A 17,250-nucleotide genomic window follows, 5' to 3' on the forward strand; every position below is an offset into this window, starting at 1 on the left:
TATGTTTGTGGTCACATTTTTCATGATTGATAATTGTTCGTATCTCTATGTTGTATTTACAGTTTACAAGATTGCATATAATATTACACTATTTATCTAAACCTTTTTTTAATATTGTTTCTTTGCACATTAGAGTTAAATGTGTGTCCTCAATTCAGCATGTGCCTAACTGATTTGATTGCTTTCTTGGTTACGTTTCTTCAAAAATGATTCTTTATTTCTTTGGGTGGTGCAATGAATAAGTGCTGTGTCTTTATAGGAATTCTTTTGTTCAATGTTGACTATCGAGGATTAAATGGTCTTTCTGGTATTTGTTTTATATTGCTTGTCTGATTTCTGTGGTCTGCCACCAACCTGGTCATTTGATCAGATGACTATCTACCCTGAGGGGACAATTTCTATAACAATTGTAACCTTCACATTACGGTTTTTGTGGACAGGCTAAGAAGGATTTTGGAATCTGTTAGAATGGGTATTTCTGTTCCTAACATCCCTACAGAATGATGTTTGGGAGGTTGCTGAAAACTAATCTATGGTAGATATGCTGCTTTTCTCATTCTTTACGCAATTTTTAATGAAGTGACATTTGTTTTTTACACCAAAATTGAAATAAAATATCACTTGTGTATACATTTGATTAATTATGTTTAAAAAATGAAGTAGGCACTGTGAGGTTAGGTGCATGTACTGTTGCCTTAAGTATCTATTGCACATTAGGGGAGGAGGGAAAGGAAGAGTGGAAAGGAGACTGACTTTGTTAACGTTTGGGCTTGAGATAGTGTAAGAGTGTTTTTTCTGCTGTTTGACTATTTGCAAATTTTAATTTTATATCCAATTAAGGTTTCAAAACAAGTCCATTGTGTGGAAAGTGATGGTTCTGATGGACACATATATGTAGGCAAGGTTTTAAGTATCCTTTCGTATCCTCCGATACTAACCAATACATATCGTATCTATTGATACGATACCTCATACAGAAACCTCATCGTTATATATAATCAATTGAATACAATTGTCTCGTTGTTTTTATACATGATATATTTTACTTATTATTTATTTATAGTGTTTTATGCTTCAAAATCATATTTTGCATATCCTTTGCGTTTCAATATGTTTCTTGACTATTTCCATACATACCTTTAGCATATATTGCGTCTCTCTGATACGATACAATAGGTCTATTAAAATCACCCTTCTGATATAATACCCGATACCAATATACAGTGATATAGAGGAGTGCCCATATCAGTTTCTAGAAGTGAAACACATGTTTGCAAATGTGTACACATGAAAAATCTGAGGGAAATTTCCTATTTTTTAATTCCTATGGTTTGTTATTCTTTTCAGATATTGCTTGTTTTGGATTAGTCTCAGGTACATAGTTTCTGCTTGGTTGGAGCAAATAGTCATGTCTAGTTAGTTTCCTTTGTCTATTTTCTATTTGAACCTCTCCACTGCATATATTATGTAATTTTAGACTGGAGAAGCATTTATATCCTAGTGCAAGAACAGGTAAAGAATTGATTTTTGAGATTGCAAAACCTTGGTTGTATTACTTGATTAATTAAGCTTTTAAATATCAGTTCATTTATTTATTTTAGTATTTATCATCTCATTGCTGGATAGGAGTTCCCCTATGGTGGGACACATCAAATTTTCACCAAAACATGTCCTTGATCAGTATCTTGTTCTAGAAGTTCAAAGGGTTTAATAATGATCAGAAATCAGGTTTGTGGGGTGGGGCTGGATGGAATGTTATGTCATTTTATTGTGACCAATTTTGTAGTTACCAAGAGCTGGCAATGTACTTGGTCGATTATACCATTAAATAGTTATGGTAGCTTTTATATGAATTTTTATACCAATAAATAGTTGTGGTAGCGCTTTTATATGAATATGGAATAGATATCCATGAGATCAATTTTTGCATTTTATATGCAATGTCACCAAGTTTCAAGCGTTACCTTTTTTGATGGGCATGCAAGCATTTACTTTCCTTTAAATTAGAAAATATAGTGAATGCTACGATATGGTATATTATCCTTAGATTATAAAGTTATGCAAATGAAAGTTCTTCTGTGTAGAGATTTTATCATTTGTATTAGGACATGTTTTGTTTCTAATGCTACAGTAGAATTATTCTCATTCTCCAGCAATGACTGTCGTACAGAAAATCAACATTGGACTGTTATACTTATCCACCCCCCACCCCAAAAAAATAATTTATGGACTCTTTAAATGTATTAACCTCTCACAATCGAAACTTCTTTGCCTAAAAATTTTCCTCCTTACATAATCACTAAATAGTATGGACTGTTCTACATGCATTAACCTCTCACATATCAGAACGTCGTTTGCCATAATATTTTGTTCTTCATATAATTACTAATTTGATTTTTGGATGCTTAAGAAAGAGTAAAACTTGGTTAATTTGAATATCTACTATGGAAAAGGTAATGTAGAAAATTGGGAAAAGAACAGAAAATAAAAAAACAAAAGCCTTTATTTTCACTACATACAAATGTTATGTGATAGTAAAAGCCCAACAAGGCTGGCCTTATGGGATGGGGGAGATTTCACTGTACTGGTGATATATTTGTACTTTTTAAATTAATTTTAATTGTATATTTTCTCCAAGGTTATTGCACTTGTTGTACGTTCACTAGTTACCACTTGGTGAGCAACAGCAGACATTTGGCCGGGTCCCATGTCTTAGAGGACACCTCACTGATCATATTGTTCAAAATTTTCACCCAAAATGAGCATATTTATGGGGACAAAAGACAATGTTATAAAAAAATTACAAACATGCCACTCAGATTTATTGATACATAATTGAGGTTTGTGGTAATCTTGTAATTCGTGTATCTTTGAGCCATGTATTGATCCCCTAGTATACACTCGTGTTGGGATTACACTTGATCAGTTACATTGGGGTTTGATGATTGAAATTTTTATGGGTATGGACACACACTAATGTCCACCCTTTCTTGTTGCATGGCAATTGGTGAACCACACAAAAGTTCACTAACAGAGGTGAATTAAGTGAAAGAGGACCTAATTATTCCTCATGGATTATGGATTTTTGCATTCTAGTTGAAAACTTGGACTTCCTACTTCTCCAGAATAGATGGCTGGTTGGTGACATTGTGCTTAATCAAAGTGCATTGATATGAAGAGGGATGAAAGTCAGCTCCATGATCCCATGGTGGGATATAGCTTATGTGTCTGTGTTGCATGGACATAAGAATATATGATGGGCATTCTGATGATTTAAAATCTGTCAATATTGTTAAACAAAATTTCTAGGTAGTCTTCTATTAATAAATTGTGGATTTTGGTTTTGAGTATGAGAGAGAAGATATCACCAGATCAGATCAGGCCTGTATGTGCTCATAATATTTAGATATTCATCCACTCAAATAGGGCTTCTTGTGTTTCTGTTATCTCCTCCTTCAATATGTAAATTTTTTTATTTAAGTATATTTCCTGGAAAAAAAGGACCAAATGGTGGATTATGCTTTTGTTGATACATGAATATATGCCAACAATTTCATGAACTTATATGGCAGTATAATAATTGATTTGACATGTCTGTAAAATTATACTTGTCATGTTTTTCTGAACTATTGGAATGGTTATAGTCTACTAAGACCTTGCGTGGGCTCTATAAATTAGAGCCATTATACATAGTAGGACTTTGACTTAGTCTGCTGAGTTTGATTAATTTCTGTATGGAATTTTAAATATTATTGTTTTTTTTAAAGAATTGGGTGTGCTATTGTAACAATTTGACCTTACTAGGCTATAGATATATTAGGTAATTATAAAATAATATGTTTATGTAGTTGTATGTGGTTTTGTGTTATTTCGATGTTATGCGAAAATTCAAATAACAGCTTTTCAGGTTGTTCAATAGAGATTTTTTTTGGGGGTAAATTGATCGTTTAGATTGCTGACTTGTTGAGATAATTTGCATTAATATGGGAAGGAGAATAAGGCTCTCCGTATGTTGGGTTGTTGCAAGTAATTGTTCTTTCTCATTATATGGGGGCTTGCTAGTGTAGAATGTTAAAGAAAGTATATGATTTGCTAGCCTAGGATGTGAAAGAATATAGGCTTGGTATGGGTATGAATCTGGTGTATTTATTGTTTTGTTTCGATCAACTCCATATGGTTGTTAATTTTGCATGAAGGAATAAAAAAAAAAAATATATTTTTTTCTTGGTTTTCTAGAGGGCTGCTGATTAATCATCTTATCTTGTCTATATTTATCTGGAAGAAACTTGACACCATAAATCCCTATGTTTCACTGATTTATTCTTATAACATGGTTCAGGTGTAGGTATTCCCCCCTTCTCCTTCTGATTGGGACTCAGAATTCATTAGTTGGATGATGTAATGCACACTTTGTGTTTTGTGCCCCCTCAAACATGAAGATTGCTGCGAGTTATTAAAGACTTGAAAATTTTTCTTGGGCACATTTTGTCGGTACTGGGACTAGTATGGTTTAACTAGTATATATAGAACTTCCAATGTTGATAAGCTATGTGAGGCAGGCATTTATCATGCAAAATATGTTGGTCTGATCTTTGAAGGTGGTTCAAAGACAAAAAAAAAAAAATGAGCGAAACTTGGGGTCATGTTTATGAAAGTGAAAACATTCATGGTATGTGGTTGTTACTTTAACTATTAACAATTTCAAGAAGCTGCTTTTATTTTTGGATCTTGTGTTTTATGTACCAATACCTTCAATGCTGACTTGGTCCTTGTTATGTTTTAGTATATTGGAAATGCATGGATAGTGTGACTTCTGTAGCTTGTTAATTATTTTGCTAGACTAAGGGTTGGGGTGGGGTGGGGGTTTATATTTCCGTATTTGTCGGATGTCATAAGATTCCATTTTATTCATACATGTAATGAGAGATGACTGTTTCATCTTGAATTCCATTAATCTACATTTTACCAGACTTTTGCTGTAGTGCATAGCTTTCTCTGTTGTTTCATCTACTGAAAGGATTATTTATATGCCTACCAATTAATTTCGTGTGTGTTAAGATTCCAGCTCGTTGCAGCTGTAGACCCAGACTTTTTCTTAAATCATCCGTGTGATCATATGATCAAAATGGATTATTCATTCTTCCATAGCTGCATAGACCTTGTTAGATCTATTCTCCTTGGACCCAACTACCAACCCATATCCTTCCTTCCCATCTGCAGATTTTGCAAGTTGAAAGTACACTCTATAGGTTGCACTATTATTGTATGTTGAATGGTCTGTTAAGGGTCTTGAGAATGTGAAAATGTCTGATCTTCCTTCCGAGTATGTTCTGTAGAAAGTAATGTGTTTCGAGATGGATTAAGAAGGGACACAATACAATGCCGCAGCTAATGTGTCGGCCATTGTCTTCTACTGAGTATTAACTATTATGTTCTTAATCTATACTAGAAGTGGGGTGCAAAGAATCCAAGTGACTCTGGGAATCTTCCTTTTTTCTTATATCTTTTTCTCGACACATTATTCATCATCGATCTTCTTTATACTCCCGACCGGTGTGTCTGTTTAGCTCTCTTTTCCTGCAATTTTTCCCAGAACAGGAAATCTTGAAAGCTCTTTTCTGGTTTGTTTTTAGAACTTTATGGATCGGAGTTGTGCCATGGAATTTGTTTCTGCCTGCCTGTGTGGTTGGTGTTATGCTTTGTTTGGGCATATGTTGTTGTTAGTGGGGTCGACTATTTGTTTTGTTTTGTTTTGATTTTGTTTTTTCATGAGTTTAGTGGGTTGAATGTTAATTGGTCCGACTCGAATAACACTTTATATTATGGTATAGTACGTAAAGAGGTGTACGTACTTTCTTGAGAATTATTCTCTTATGTTACGTTAGAGTGCATTTGTATCTCATGGGTGCTTTGCTTTGGGGACGTGCTGTACCGTACGATCCGGATCCGGATCCATATCCAAATGCTTTCTTTTTTGCTGGTCAAGTGGAGCGTGGACACTTTTGTATGTGCTGAATGAACCTCAATCCATTTTCTTTTAAACTGTTGTGTGGATGGTCAAACCAGGTTCACCCAAAAAAGACCTTTTGGTTTAGTCTAATTATAAATACTGGCTTGGCTCATCAATAGGAAGAAAATAGTTTGATGATTGAACCAAGTTTTTCCTCACCATCGCAGTGCAGGAGAGACATTTTCTTCTGCGTTGGTCATTGGGCAATTTGGGTCAGTATTACATTCTCCTCTTTTGATGAAGTTGAAAATGCCATCTTTAACATATTCGTTATCTTTCTTCCTCTTTTCTATCTTGTTCTTTTGTTTATATTCCAAGGGAGATAAATTACTTTGACGATTCCTTGGTTAGGAGGGTTTTGTTGGTTACGTGTATGACAGTTTAGCTTAGTTTTGATTCATAGATTGTGGAGTTTGTCAATTGTCCATTTTCTTATATGTTAGATAAATAATATTTGTTCATTTTATTCAAAAACAAAAAAAAAAAATGTGACCTAATGGTAATAATGGTAGTGGATGCTTTACAACCATGGTTCAAAGAAATTGTAAAGATTACCCCTATACCCATGGTGTTGAAAAAATGGGTCTTTGATGGTCTCTTACTATTTTAAAGACTGCTTGTATCCTCCATTTTTTGTGAATGATAGAGTTTTCATTCATCTATGGTAAAAGGGATATATATATATATATATAATCTCTTGTCAAGGGGTTGGGATGGTGTTCATAGGATATATTGCACAACAGTGGGGGTGGGGAGTATTTTCCGCCATTTGTGCATATATGATATATTTATGACCATTAACGGTTATAATTTTTTTATAAATATATATATTCTTAACTAAAATTCAGTTTATTTTTTAAGAAAAATAATCAGTGCCACCCACTCAGGTTTGCCAATGTATTAAGAAACACCGACAAAGTATCGAAATGTCAATCATTACCAATTTTTAATGGTGATAAGCTATGAAATACATTTTACGAAATTATTTTTTATATATATTAAATCATAAATAACCCAGCCCACTCCTTGTATTGTAATCAGGGGACACGTGCAAAACCCATAAACTTCTCTTCTCTCTCTTCCTTAGTATCCTTTTTTTTTTTTTAAATTCATAGAAGTGGAACTCACTTATTGTTTTTCTATTATTTATAAGCAGGCCTGTAATTTTTTTTTAATATATATATATATATATATATTATCAGGGCCACCCCTTAAGGTTTGCTAATATATTAAGAAACACCCACAAAGTAGACTTCGGCTCTCTTTGCTATCATTTTTATATTTTATTTTTGCCTATTTAACAAAAATTATTAATGAATACCATTTTTTTTTATCAAAAACTAAACACCGTTTGTTAACACATTAGACATAATAGAGTGTAGAATGAGAAATGATTTGGTATACTTATGTGTAGAATGGTTCTTTGAAGAATTGATCCAAAATTTTCAAACCTCATATATATATATATATAGTGTAAATGGTGGGTAAAGAAATTCCCTCTTCATCCATCTTCATTCTTGGGAATGGATTCCACTTTAAATCACGATTCAGAATTCGGATAGGCATCGATCGGTCACAGCCTTTCAGGTGATTCTTCCTAATTCTGATTGGATTTGGATAAGAACAGACATGTGTAAGGGATCTTGTTTGTGCAGAGAATCGACAAGTTCATCAAACTTCAAATACGTTGAGAAATGCCCAACAAAATGAAGAAAGAATCCACTGATTCACATCAAATGTTCTATTCTTTTGTTCAAATCATGCTATTGCTAATTAATTAACCTAAAATATAACAAAAAAGACAAACAAAACGTCAGGTTCATGATTGTAGAAAAGCCAATGTCAGAATCCACAACCTTTCATATAATCTAGTAGAACCCCATTAAACCTCCACGAAATTATGCGAAAATCACATCGAATTTCTAATGGAACAATATTAAAAGAAGTAAAATTTGCAGTCTTGGGATACCCAAGAAGCGGATTGACCAAAAGCTGCGAAGGCGAAATGGTGCTCAGGATTGCAGAGATTCATGGTCGACATCGATGCTTTCATCATATAATGAAAGGGGTTGGTTGCAGCGTTGATTTTGGGCCCGAAGCTTTCAACTCCACCAAAGATTCATGGTCGACAACGATGCTAAATAGTATATCTTCGTTGCGGAAACGTGTAAGGGGCGTGGGTTAGGTTGGAGCAGGGAGTAGGGGCGAATGGGGTCGCATGAAGAAGAAGATGAGGGGGCTGGTGGAGTTGCAGGAAAAATAAGAAGGGGAAGTGGAGGATGATGTTTTAGGAGGAGGAGGGTTGATACTTCTAATTAAATGAGAAATGTTGCTCCTACCCTTCGATTTTGAGACTTATGAGCACGTACTCATTAAAATCCCTGCATAAATGACAAACTAATTTTTGGCCAAAACAGATAAATGGGATAGGACCTATTTGTGGTTTTTGTGTTTTTTCAATCATTTTTAAATAGAAACAGGCTCCATGAATGATACGAAATGCAACCAAAAGCGTTTTTTAAATCAAAATCAAAAAATAAAAATGATACCAAAGAGGCACTTCTATATCTTTCCATCCATACAAGGCTCAAATATAGATCCCTCTTAGTTGGTATAGATGTCAACTGACCCAAAATTGTTGATTGCAATTGTTGTTGATTAATGGCATGGGCCTCACTTGCATGGGACTAAAGATGGACTTTGGGCCATGGTCCAATTTATTGTAAGCTTGATCAACTATGTGCTTGTGGGCTTTATCATCAACATGGGCTGCATCACATTTCCTTTTGTTTCTAAGAATGTTCTTTTTTTTTTGTATCTTAAAATGATAGTTGGTGGGACGTGTCTAGCGTTGAGCGTACATACATGTAGCGTAACAGAACTCTAAGGCCTATCCCTTGTTGTCATTTTATTTCTAGGCCAAAATGGATGCGCCTATCAATCAAAATCAGGTTTTCTTAAACCTCTTTTTGATGAGAATCAAATACAAGTTAATTAGTGGTTAAAACACATTCATAATTGGATGATAATGGACCATTGAAAAGATGGTTGTTTCTCAAACCTCCGAAAACCAACTCATTCGATAACCAATCGAAATGGATTATCAAGTCGGCCAGCATGGGCCAATGGGATCGTGCATCGAAGCATCAATACGGATGAGATTTTCATTTTTCATGAGGGCAGGACAATCATTTTGCACACCTATGTGTCTAGGCACAGGGCCACACTACCTTTCATGGTTCTTTTTTTCCCTTATTAATTATAAAGGAAATGGTTTTCGTTAACGGTACACAACGACCATTGATCTTGTACACGGGGACATATGGTATTGAAAATTGTCACATTTATGCTTATTTGACAACGGAAATGCTAATTGTGTGCACACACAACCGTGTACATAACTTTTACCAATTATAAAATAAAAATTGGGCAGAAATCACTGCCAAACTCTGTGGCTCGTGCACAAGTGCGATGCTAATGAGAACATGTAGAGGCATCAATGGGGATGAGATTTTAAGGCAGGGCCGATCATATCTCACGTTCACGCTGCATGCAACTTGAGAGAGAGAGAGAGATTAAGTGCAAATTTCTTGGAAATCTGGCTCTCAACTAATGAAAAGGAAAATGTTTTACATTACTGTGTAACATGGAACATACATAAATAATTCAAAGTTCGCTACAAGTACATGAAAATAAATTTTGAGGCAGCTGGCCATGCAATATTAATGGGGGATGATTAAGGCTTGAATGCTGAAAATGCCACTACCGAGTTGTGCCCTCCAAAACCAAAAGAATTGGAAATCCCTGCAAATGAAAACAAAACATAAAATAAATATGTGTTGCTTTTGACTTTTGTTAATTCAATCACCCCTACCATTGCCCAGAATCCCATCCAGCCCTTTAATTACTTCCACATGGTAGTGTTGGGCTATAGGGCATATGGTTTGGTGGAGATTTTATTGACCACTCCTCATCTCAGGCTTCTCAGCCATTGTTAAAATCTCATATAGATCAAATCTGGTATACATGGTATTCCATATTTGGCATAGACGTACTATTAAATGTTATCCAAGAAATAATACCTTTAGTTATCAACAGAAGCCAAGTTTCTGATTTGTTAGCTAGGGGATTTGATATGTCATCAAAGACCTAGTAGACTATTGTTACTGATTTCACCAGAATGACCTTACACTTGTAACTTTGGCTTGTGAACTTTGATGATGAATGAGTCCAGAATGACCTACCACTTAGATACCCTCAGACTGGGTCTGGGTTTTTAAGATTCGGGCCCGGCCCATTTGTATCCCCTTATCAGTGGGCCAACATCTGATTTTGGTTCTACATCATTATGTGTTGTAGTTTCTGATAATTTATCTATGGTTGCAAAACTGGGCTTTCCCCCCTTCACGGTGGGCCATATAGGTTTAAGCACAGGGTTTAAACTACTATATCATTTGTTCATATATTTTAGAAGTACTAGTTGTGGTGGATATGCTATGAGACAAGTGACAACAAATCCTTGTATGAAAACAAAAGTTAAGAAACTCACCAATATTCACTTCATGTTGCTTCTTTTTGTTTGCAACTGTATCAAATTCCACAGAAGGCTCAACATTCTGTTGTTGTTCAAGGAAATAGTTAAATATCAAATCAGCTAGAAGAAATACAAAAATGGAACTCTTTAAAAAATTAAGGATTAAAGGAGTACATACAAATTGGTTTATTGTTGGATGTAGCCACCCCATAGTTATGGATTTTAAAACAGCAATGGCTTCTAGAGCCCCAGCAGCACCAAAACTGTGACCTATCATAGACTGTGTTGACAACCAAAAGGAACAAAAAATCATTTGTTGAAGAAAGGGTAGAAAACCGATCACACATCATAGAGAGAGAGAGAGAGAGAGAACCTTGGTAGCATTTATTTTGATCTCTGAAGTATCCTTGAATACTTGTTTTATGGCATTCACCTCTGCTTGGTCACCAACAATTGTAGAAGTTGCATGTGCATTTATACAGTTAACCTGTCATTAAAATTAAAAAAAAATGGTAAATTGAATTTTGTTTTATGTTATCTACATTCAAAGGTAAAAATATTTTCTTCACACCTGTTTCTATTTTTCTTTCCATCATGCCTAGCACTTTTTTTTTTTTTTTTTTTTTTTTTTTGGCCACTTGGATTGGTGATTTAGTATGTTAATTGTTGCATAGACTTAGCACCCAATAGGTCATCTGCCAAAGTTTAGTGGACTCTCTCAAACATGTGGTCCAATAGCCTATATATGGGCTTATTTTAAACCTTTATGATAATAAAATATGTGTTTCAGCTTCTCTAACTAAAAGTTTGAACATGAATTGTTGAATATTCTGTTTTTAAGTAATTAGACCGTATTGGAGTTCCCTAGAAAATACTCTTTAAGATTGCAAGCAATAGTAAATGATCAAATCATTCTAATAAGCTTTAAATCAATTGTGGGTTAGTCTCTTTAGCAGCTAGCAAAATTGTCAAGGCAGACCTCCAATCCAAACACAGTCCTTTAAGTGGTAATTAGGAACGACCACCATGTCACAAAATCTTTAATCATATATAAATTTAAGGACCACAAGTTTTCCTTAAACCACGGTGAATGGGAATTTATTTACCGTTAAGACTTTAGATCTGCACGAAAAGGTATTTTGATAAACATACCAAAACTTTATAAGAGTTTGTGAACCCTAGAATGATGTGGTGAATGAAAATTTTTTCCTAAACGTAAAAAAATACAGTAAATTAGTATGTATGCGAAACAAAAAACCAAACACAAAAGGACCATTATTACCTCCTCTGGTGATACACGGGCATTTTGAAGGCATCTTTGGATACATAATGAAATACCAAGTCCATCTGCTCTGGGATTAGTCAAATGGTGTGCATCAAAGTTAACTGCACCCCCCAAGTATTCAGCAATAATCGGTGCCCCACGCTTCATTGCATGTTCCAAGCTCTCCATTACCTAATATTTATATTGATGTCACATAGTAAATATCGATTAGTCTATTGTCACAGATAACTCCAAACCAATTCCCCTGTTCTGGTTTGAGCTCAGAAAAACTAATAAAAATTCTTTCATTTTCACATAGCCACTTGATAAAAGAAGGGTAGTAAACTACGACATACCAAAACTCCAGCACCTTCACCTAAAACAAGTCCATCTCGATCTTTATCCCAAGGCCTTGAAGCAGTTTGTGGATCACCATTTCTTTGAGACAAAGCTCCACTAGTTATAAAACCCCCCAAGCAAACAGGAACAATTGGTGAATCAGTTCCACCAGCTATAACTAAATCAACATCTCCTTCCCTGATGTGGTTAGCAGCAGCATAGAAGCAATGATTTGCAGTAGAACAAGCAGTTGAAATCGAATAGGTTGGACCCATAAAACCCAAATCAATTGCAAGTAACCCAGGAGTCATGTTTGTAATTGAGTTAATAACCAGATATGGAGTTAGCCTTCTATGGCCTTTCTCTATTAAAGTTAGAATTGATTTGTTAATCACTGCACAACCACCGAAGGCTGTCCCAATAATCACAGAAGCTCGTTCTTTGTTAATCTGCATATACCAAATAAATCCCCAAAAAAAAAAAAAAGAAAAAAAAAAAGTTAAAATCAAGTTTGGAAATTTCCCAATTTGATATATGATGTTTCAATTAATTGCATATATAAGCAAGCACCTTTGATAAGTTATGGCTGTCCAGGTCTGCATTCTTGAGAGCTTTCATGCCTGCAACAATGCCGTATTGATGATGATTCTCAAGTTGGCGTTCTTGTTTCTTGTTGATATAATCTTCAGGAGTGAATCCATGAATTTGGCCGGCAAATTGAGTAGGGAATTCAGAAATGTCGAAGCGATCAATGGGTCTGATTCCACTCTTGCCTTCAAGGAGGGAGTCATAGTAGGTATCTACATCGTTGCCAAAAACAGAGACGACACCCATCCCAGTGATAACAACACGTTTCTTTGGGTCTTTCTCTCTTTTAGGAGCAGAGGATGTCTTAGGAACAACAACAACTGATGCAGATATAGGCATCCATGGCTTTGTGTTGTTCTTATTCTTCTTCTTCATGTGGCATCTCTTTCTTTCACCATAAAACTTTGGGGATTCTCCAAGGAAGAAGGGTTCAATGTGAGAGACATGGAAAATTGGTGAGTGGAGGGCCTGCATTTTCGCTTTTTAGCTACTGAGCTCTGCTTGGTTGCTTGGAGAGAGGAGGCGAGTTCTGAAGATTATGTTATATATAAGCAAGATGCCAAGAGTAGAGTAACGTGGGAAAGGGTTGACATTTTTTTTTTTCTTTTGATGATAGAAAGGGTTGACATTTTAACTTCACTCTTCCCCGTAGGTGATCCAGTCTCCCTTCCTTCCCCTTCTCTTGACCTTTCTTTTTTTTTTTTGTTAATGTAAAATCCAATAAGTTGGTTATCTAGATGTAACGTTTCGACAAGTCACAAGATGAATGCATCCAGTTTTTACTATTTTTTTAAGGGTAATTTACATATACCACCCATGAGGTTTGACGAAAAGATAATTTTATCCCTCAATTTTGGAAAATTCTGCGTACCCCCTTGAGGTTTGCAAACGGTAATAAATAAGCCCATTTCGTCAGTTCATGACTAACAACGTTAAAAATTTAAAGTGAACTGACAAAATTGCCCTTGTAAGAAAAAAAACAAAAAAAAAACCTGCAACTCATCTTCCCCAAACGATTTGGGGAAGATGAGTTGCACGTAGGGAACATCATAAATTCCAGATTTGTTGTCGCCTAGAGCTGCTAGATCGATCCAAACCATTTGGGGAATAATAGTGAAATAAAGCAAAGGTAATATTGGAAAAACCAGAAGTTAGAGATTAAGAAATAGAAGAACCTTTCTTCTTCGTCCTCGATGAAAGACTAGGCGGTAGCTCCAAACCTTGAAGAGAAGAACTCCATGCTATGAGGTTCACTCGAGCAGAAATTCTGGACTCAAGTACTAAAACCCAATCTCTATTGGAACCAACCAACAAACTCGAGGTTCAGCCACCTAAAAATCAAGGGGTTTGACAGGAAGCAGCACCTGGCGGAAGTTAGGGTTTCAGACCTTCTGCAAATATTGTTCCTCACCACAGGAATGGGGTTAGGACTGGGGGTGCAAAAAAATAATTCGCCTAAGGGTAGAGAGTCTTCGATCTAAGTTTCAGATCCATTGAACAAATCATAAGGAACTCAATCAAATCTGTCACAGCTCAATTGGTTCGGCAATAACAGAGTAGGGTAATAACAGCGTACCAAAGGAAAAGAAGTAAAGAGAGAGGAAATAGTGACAGAGAAGAGAGAATATCAAAGGGAGGGATGAGAATCGCGCACTTAGCTCTTGGCAGCAATACGGTAAACCCTTTTCATTCAATTTTCAAATCTCAAATCGTTGGGTTACATGCCCTTTATAAAATAAAATTCCTAATCCTATTGTAAAATTGAAATCATAACTCTTCTCTAACTCTATCTAATCCTAAACAGAAGACAGATTATAAATAAAATTGGATCTTACTTTCTAACGATTCTAATAACATGAATAAAATAAGAAAGATTACAAAGAATCCCTACTTGATCATCTTCTGACTGCATCAGATCGTAATTTGGAATTTCAGAGCTGTCTTCCATGGTGTTCCCTACAAGGATACCTGCAACTCATCTTCCCCCAAACGATTTGGGGAAGATGAGTTGCAGGTTTTTTTCTTTTTTTGTTTGTTTGTTTTTTTACAAGGGCAATTTTGTCAGTTCACTTTATATTTTTAACGTTGTTTGTCATGAACTGACGGAATGAGCTTATTTGTTACCGTTTGCAAACCTTCAAAGGGGTACGCAAAATTTTCCAAAACTGAGAGGTAAAATTATCCTTTCGTCAAACTTCAGGGGTGGTGTATGTAAATTATCCTTTTTTTAAATCTAAACTGTCTATCTAATATAATTATACTAATGTTAACAGCTGGTCTCCTCCACCATCTCATATCTGTAAAATAAATTGTGATGTCAATTTCATTTTAGATATCCACAAAGGAGGACTTGGGTATATTGAACGTGATGTTTATTTGTTATTTCGTCCTCAGCTTCTTTCAATAATTCTTCCATGATTGGTGAAACCATGGTTATTTGGATGGTACTGTTGAAGTAGGATATTAGAAGGATGTGATGATGTCATCATCGAACGAGATAATAAAGATGTGGCGACATATTTCCACATGAATACTAGCAATTTGCATATGATAATTCATTCCATTATAGAAGACATCTTGTGTCTATCTTTTTAGATTAATTATTTGTGCTTTTTAGTTACGTACCAAAGGAGATTAACAACATAGTTGACTCCATGACAGGGAGGGCTTGGTTGTAAAGTGTATTACTATTTAGCCAAATTTTGTTTTATGAACTTGAGAGATATATATGTTCTACTCTTGCCATGAATTTTACACGTTGATTATGAATAAAGTTTCCTTCTATTGAAAAAAAAAAAAAAATCTATTTGCACAATCATTAAATGAAGTAGATAAAATTACAAAAGATGTCATTTGTATTTTATATTTATCTCCATCTAATGGTATTTTAGTAATTTTATTAAAACTTTGAATCAGAGTTCGAGTAATTTTCCTTGCTTACCTTTGAACAAACATTGGCAATTGAGATATCTGTGGGGTCCTTTATTACATGAACTGGCTTATGTACTGTCAAGTGGCAAATATCGAAGCGTTATACTCCACTAGGCATAGTTACACCTAAAAGAATCCTTTTAAAAAATAATTTAAAAATAACTTATCATTAGGTCATTATAAAAATTTGTCATTACATGTCTTGCACATTTTTTAAGTATTTATGTGAAATGACAAGATTAAATATATTTTATCAAAACAATAATATATATGAAATTTTCTTATGGTTATTTTTTAAGAAATTTGTCCTATGTTATACTAAAAAACGCAAAAATTATTTGACATCTTAAAAGATATCAATAAAAAAATATTAAAAAATTCCATATATATAATAAGAGACTTATTTTTTGGTAAAAGATATAAAATAAGAGACTAGAAGGGCGAGTTTACCAAAGCTTCTATCAAAGTAGACAAGTTGGGAGAAGGACCCCTAATCTCCAAGAAAATAATAGATCCTACGGCCTATAGTTGGCAGGCCTATTTGAGATCATCTCCTATATCCAACCTTATTATATAAACAAATTAAAGGGGCATTTATAGATTCTACACAATTTTTAACAATGCATGGCATGAAATTTCTATGAATTTCCAATAAAATAGTTTCTCTTGAAATTTATTATATTGGGAAAAAGATCGAACTCTGCCCAGGAGTGTGGTCTATGCCAGCACTCTTATGTGTCTATTAGAGATAGACACACAAGAGTACTAGCGTAGGCCATCCTGCCGGACAGAAACTACTTCTCATTCTTTTAAGCAATTATATATACATATGAATATTCCCATATCGTCCACTTAATGAATTTTTTTTTTTTTTTTTTTTGATAAACAAACAAACTCTATGAAGTAGGAACCAGTACCCTCATGCAAGTGGACGCTAGGGACTAAGTATTTCCCATTTTTAAAACCCAAATGCATGTGAATTGATTCCAATAAAGAAAACAAAACAAAGAAAGAGTACAAGCGGAATGCTTTATTTGCATATTACGCAAACTCCATAAGGTCTTAGTACTAGCAATGCTTTAACCATGTTTCTCATTTTTTTTAATATAAATAAAATTTCACTTTGCATTTATTGACATTATTTCGTGCATATTTGCATTCTAAAAGTATCGTATTTTTGGTGTACGAAATTTAAAATATTTATAATTTTATCTGATTTTTCAATCTTCTTTAATCATGTTAGAATATGTTAGATTATCATTTTGTAATTATTTTTTATTTTATTTTGCATGTTAGGTTGAGTATTTCATATTGGGGTATTTTAGTCATTTAGATCATAATATTTTCAAGAAATTTCAGTTATTTACCGAGATTTTAAGGTATTATTAGGAAATTTTATATTAAACATATGTTTTATTATATGTTTATACATTTAGAATAATTTGTATGTATTTTTAGGGTTTCATACATTAGGAGGGCATTTAGGCTGTTTTATGTATTTCTTCAATTCCAAATTTTATTTGTGTTTATTCTATGTTTATATTTTCTAATGTTAGTATGGGATATTTTTGTAATTATTGAATT

At 34.4% G+C, this 17,250-nt stretch overlaps 1 protein-coding gene across 1 annotated transcript; it reads right to left on the minus strand.

The window, feature by feature from the left end:
* Positions 1 to 9,655: 9,655 nt before the first annotated feature.
* On the minus strand, positions 9,656 to 13,209 carry LOC122668308 (3-oxoacyl-[acyl-carrier-protein] synthase I, chloroplastic-like). Its single transcript, XM_043864894.1, has 7 exons — positions 12,718 to 13,209; positions 12,165 to 12,596; positions 11,827 to 12,000; positions 10,918 to 11,031; positions 10,723 to 10,824; positions 10,560 to 10,626; positions 9,656 to 9,814 (listed from the first exon to the last, which is right to left on the minus strand). Exons 1-7 carry the CDS (start codon positions 13,207 to 13,209, stop codon positions 9,747 to 9,749), a joined length of 1,449 nt encoding a protein of 482 aa, XP_043720829.1. The 3' UTR covers positions 9,656 to 9,746.
* Between the last annotated feature and the right edge of the window lie 4,041 nt (positions 13,210 to 17,250).

Source organism: Telopea speciosissima, chromosome 7 (assembly GCF_018873765.1).
Source record: "Telopea speciosissima isolate NSW1024214 ecotype Mountain lineage chromosome 7, Tspe_v1, whole genome shotgun sequence".
In the NCBI taxonomy this organism is placed as follows: Eukaryota; Viridiplantae; Streptophyta; class Magnoliopsida; order Proteales; family Proteaceae; genus Telopea; species Telopea speciosissima.

What these genes read in the sequence shown, in the direction of transcription:
- LOC122668308 (XM_043864894.1), bottom strand. Translation starts at nt 13,209, where the DNA reads ATGCAGGCCCTCCACTCACCAATTTTCCATGTCTCTCACATTGAACCC. An exon ending in ACAGCCATAACTTATCAAAG is followed by an intron (nt 12,597 to 12,717) that starts GTGCTTGCTTAT and finishes TGGTATATGCAG; the next exon opens with ATTAACAAAGAACGAGCTTC. An exon ending in TCAAAATAAATGCTACCAAG is followed by an intron (nt 10,825 to 10,917) that starts GTTCTCTCTCTC and finishes TTGTCAACACAG; the next exon opens with TCTATGATAGGTCACAGTTT.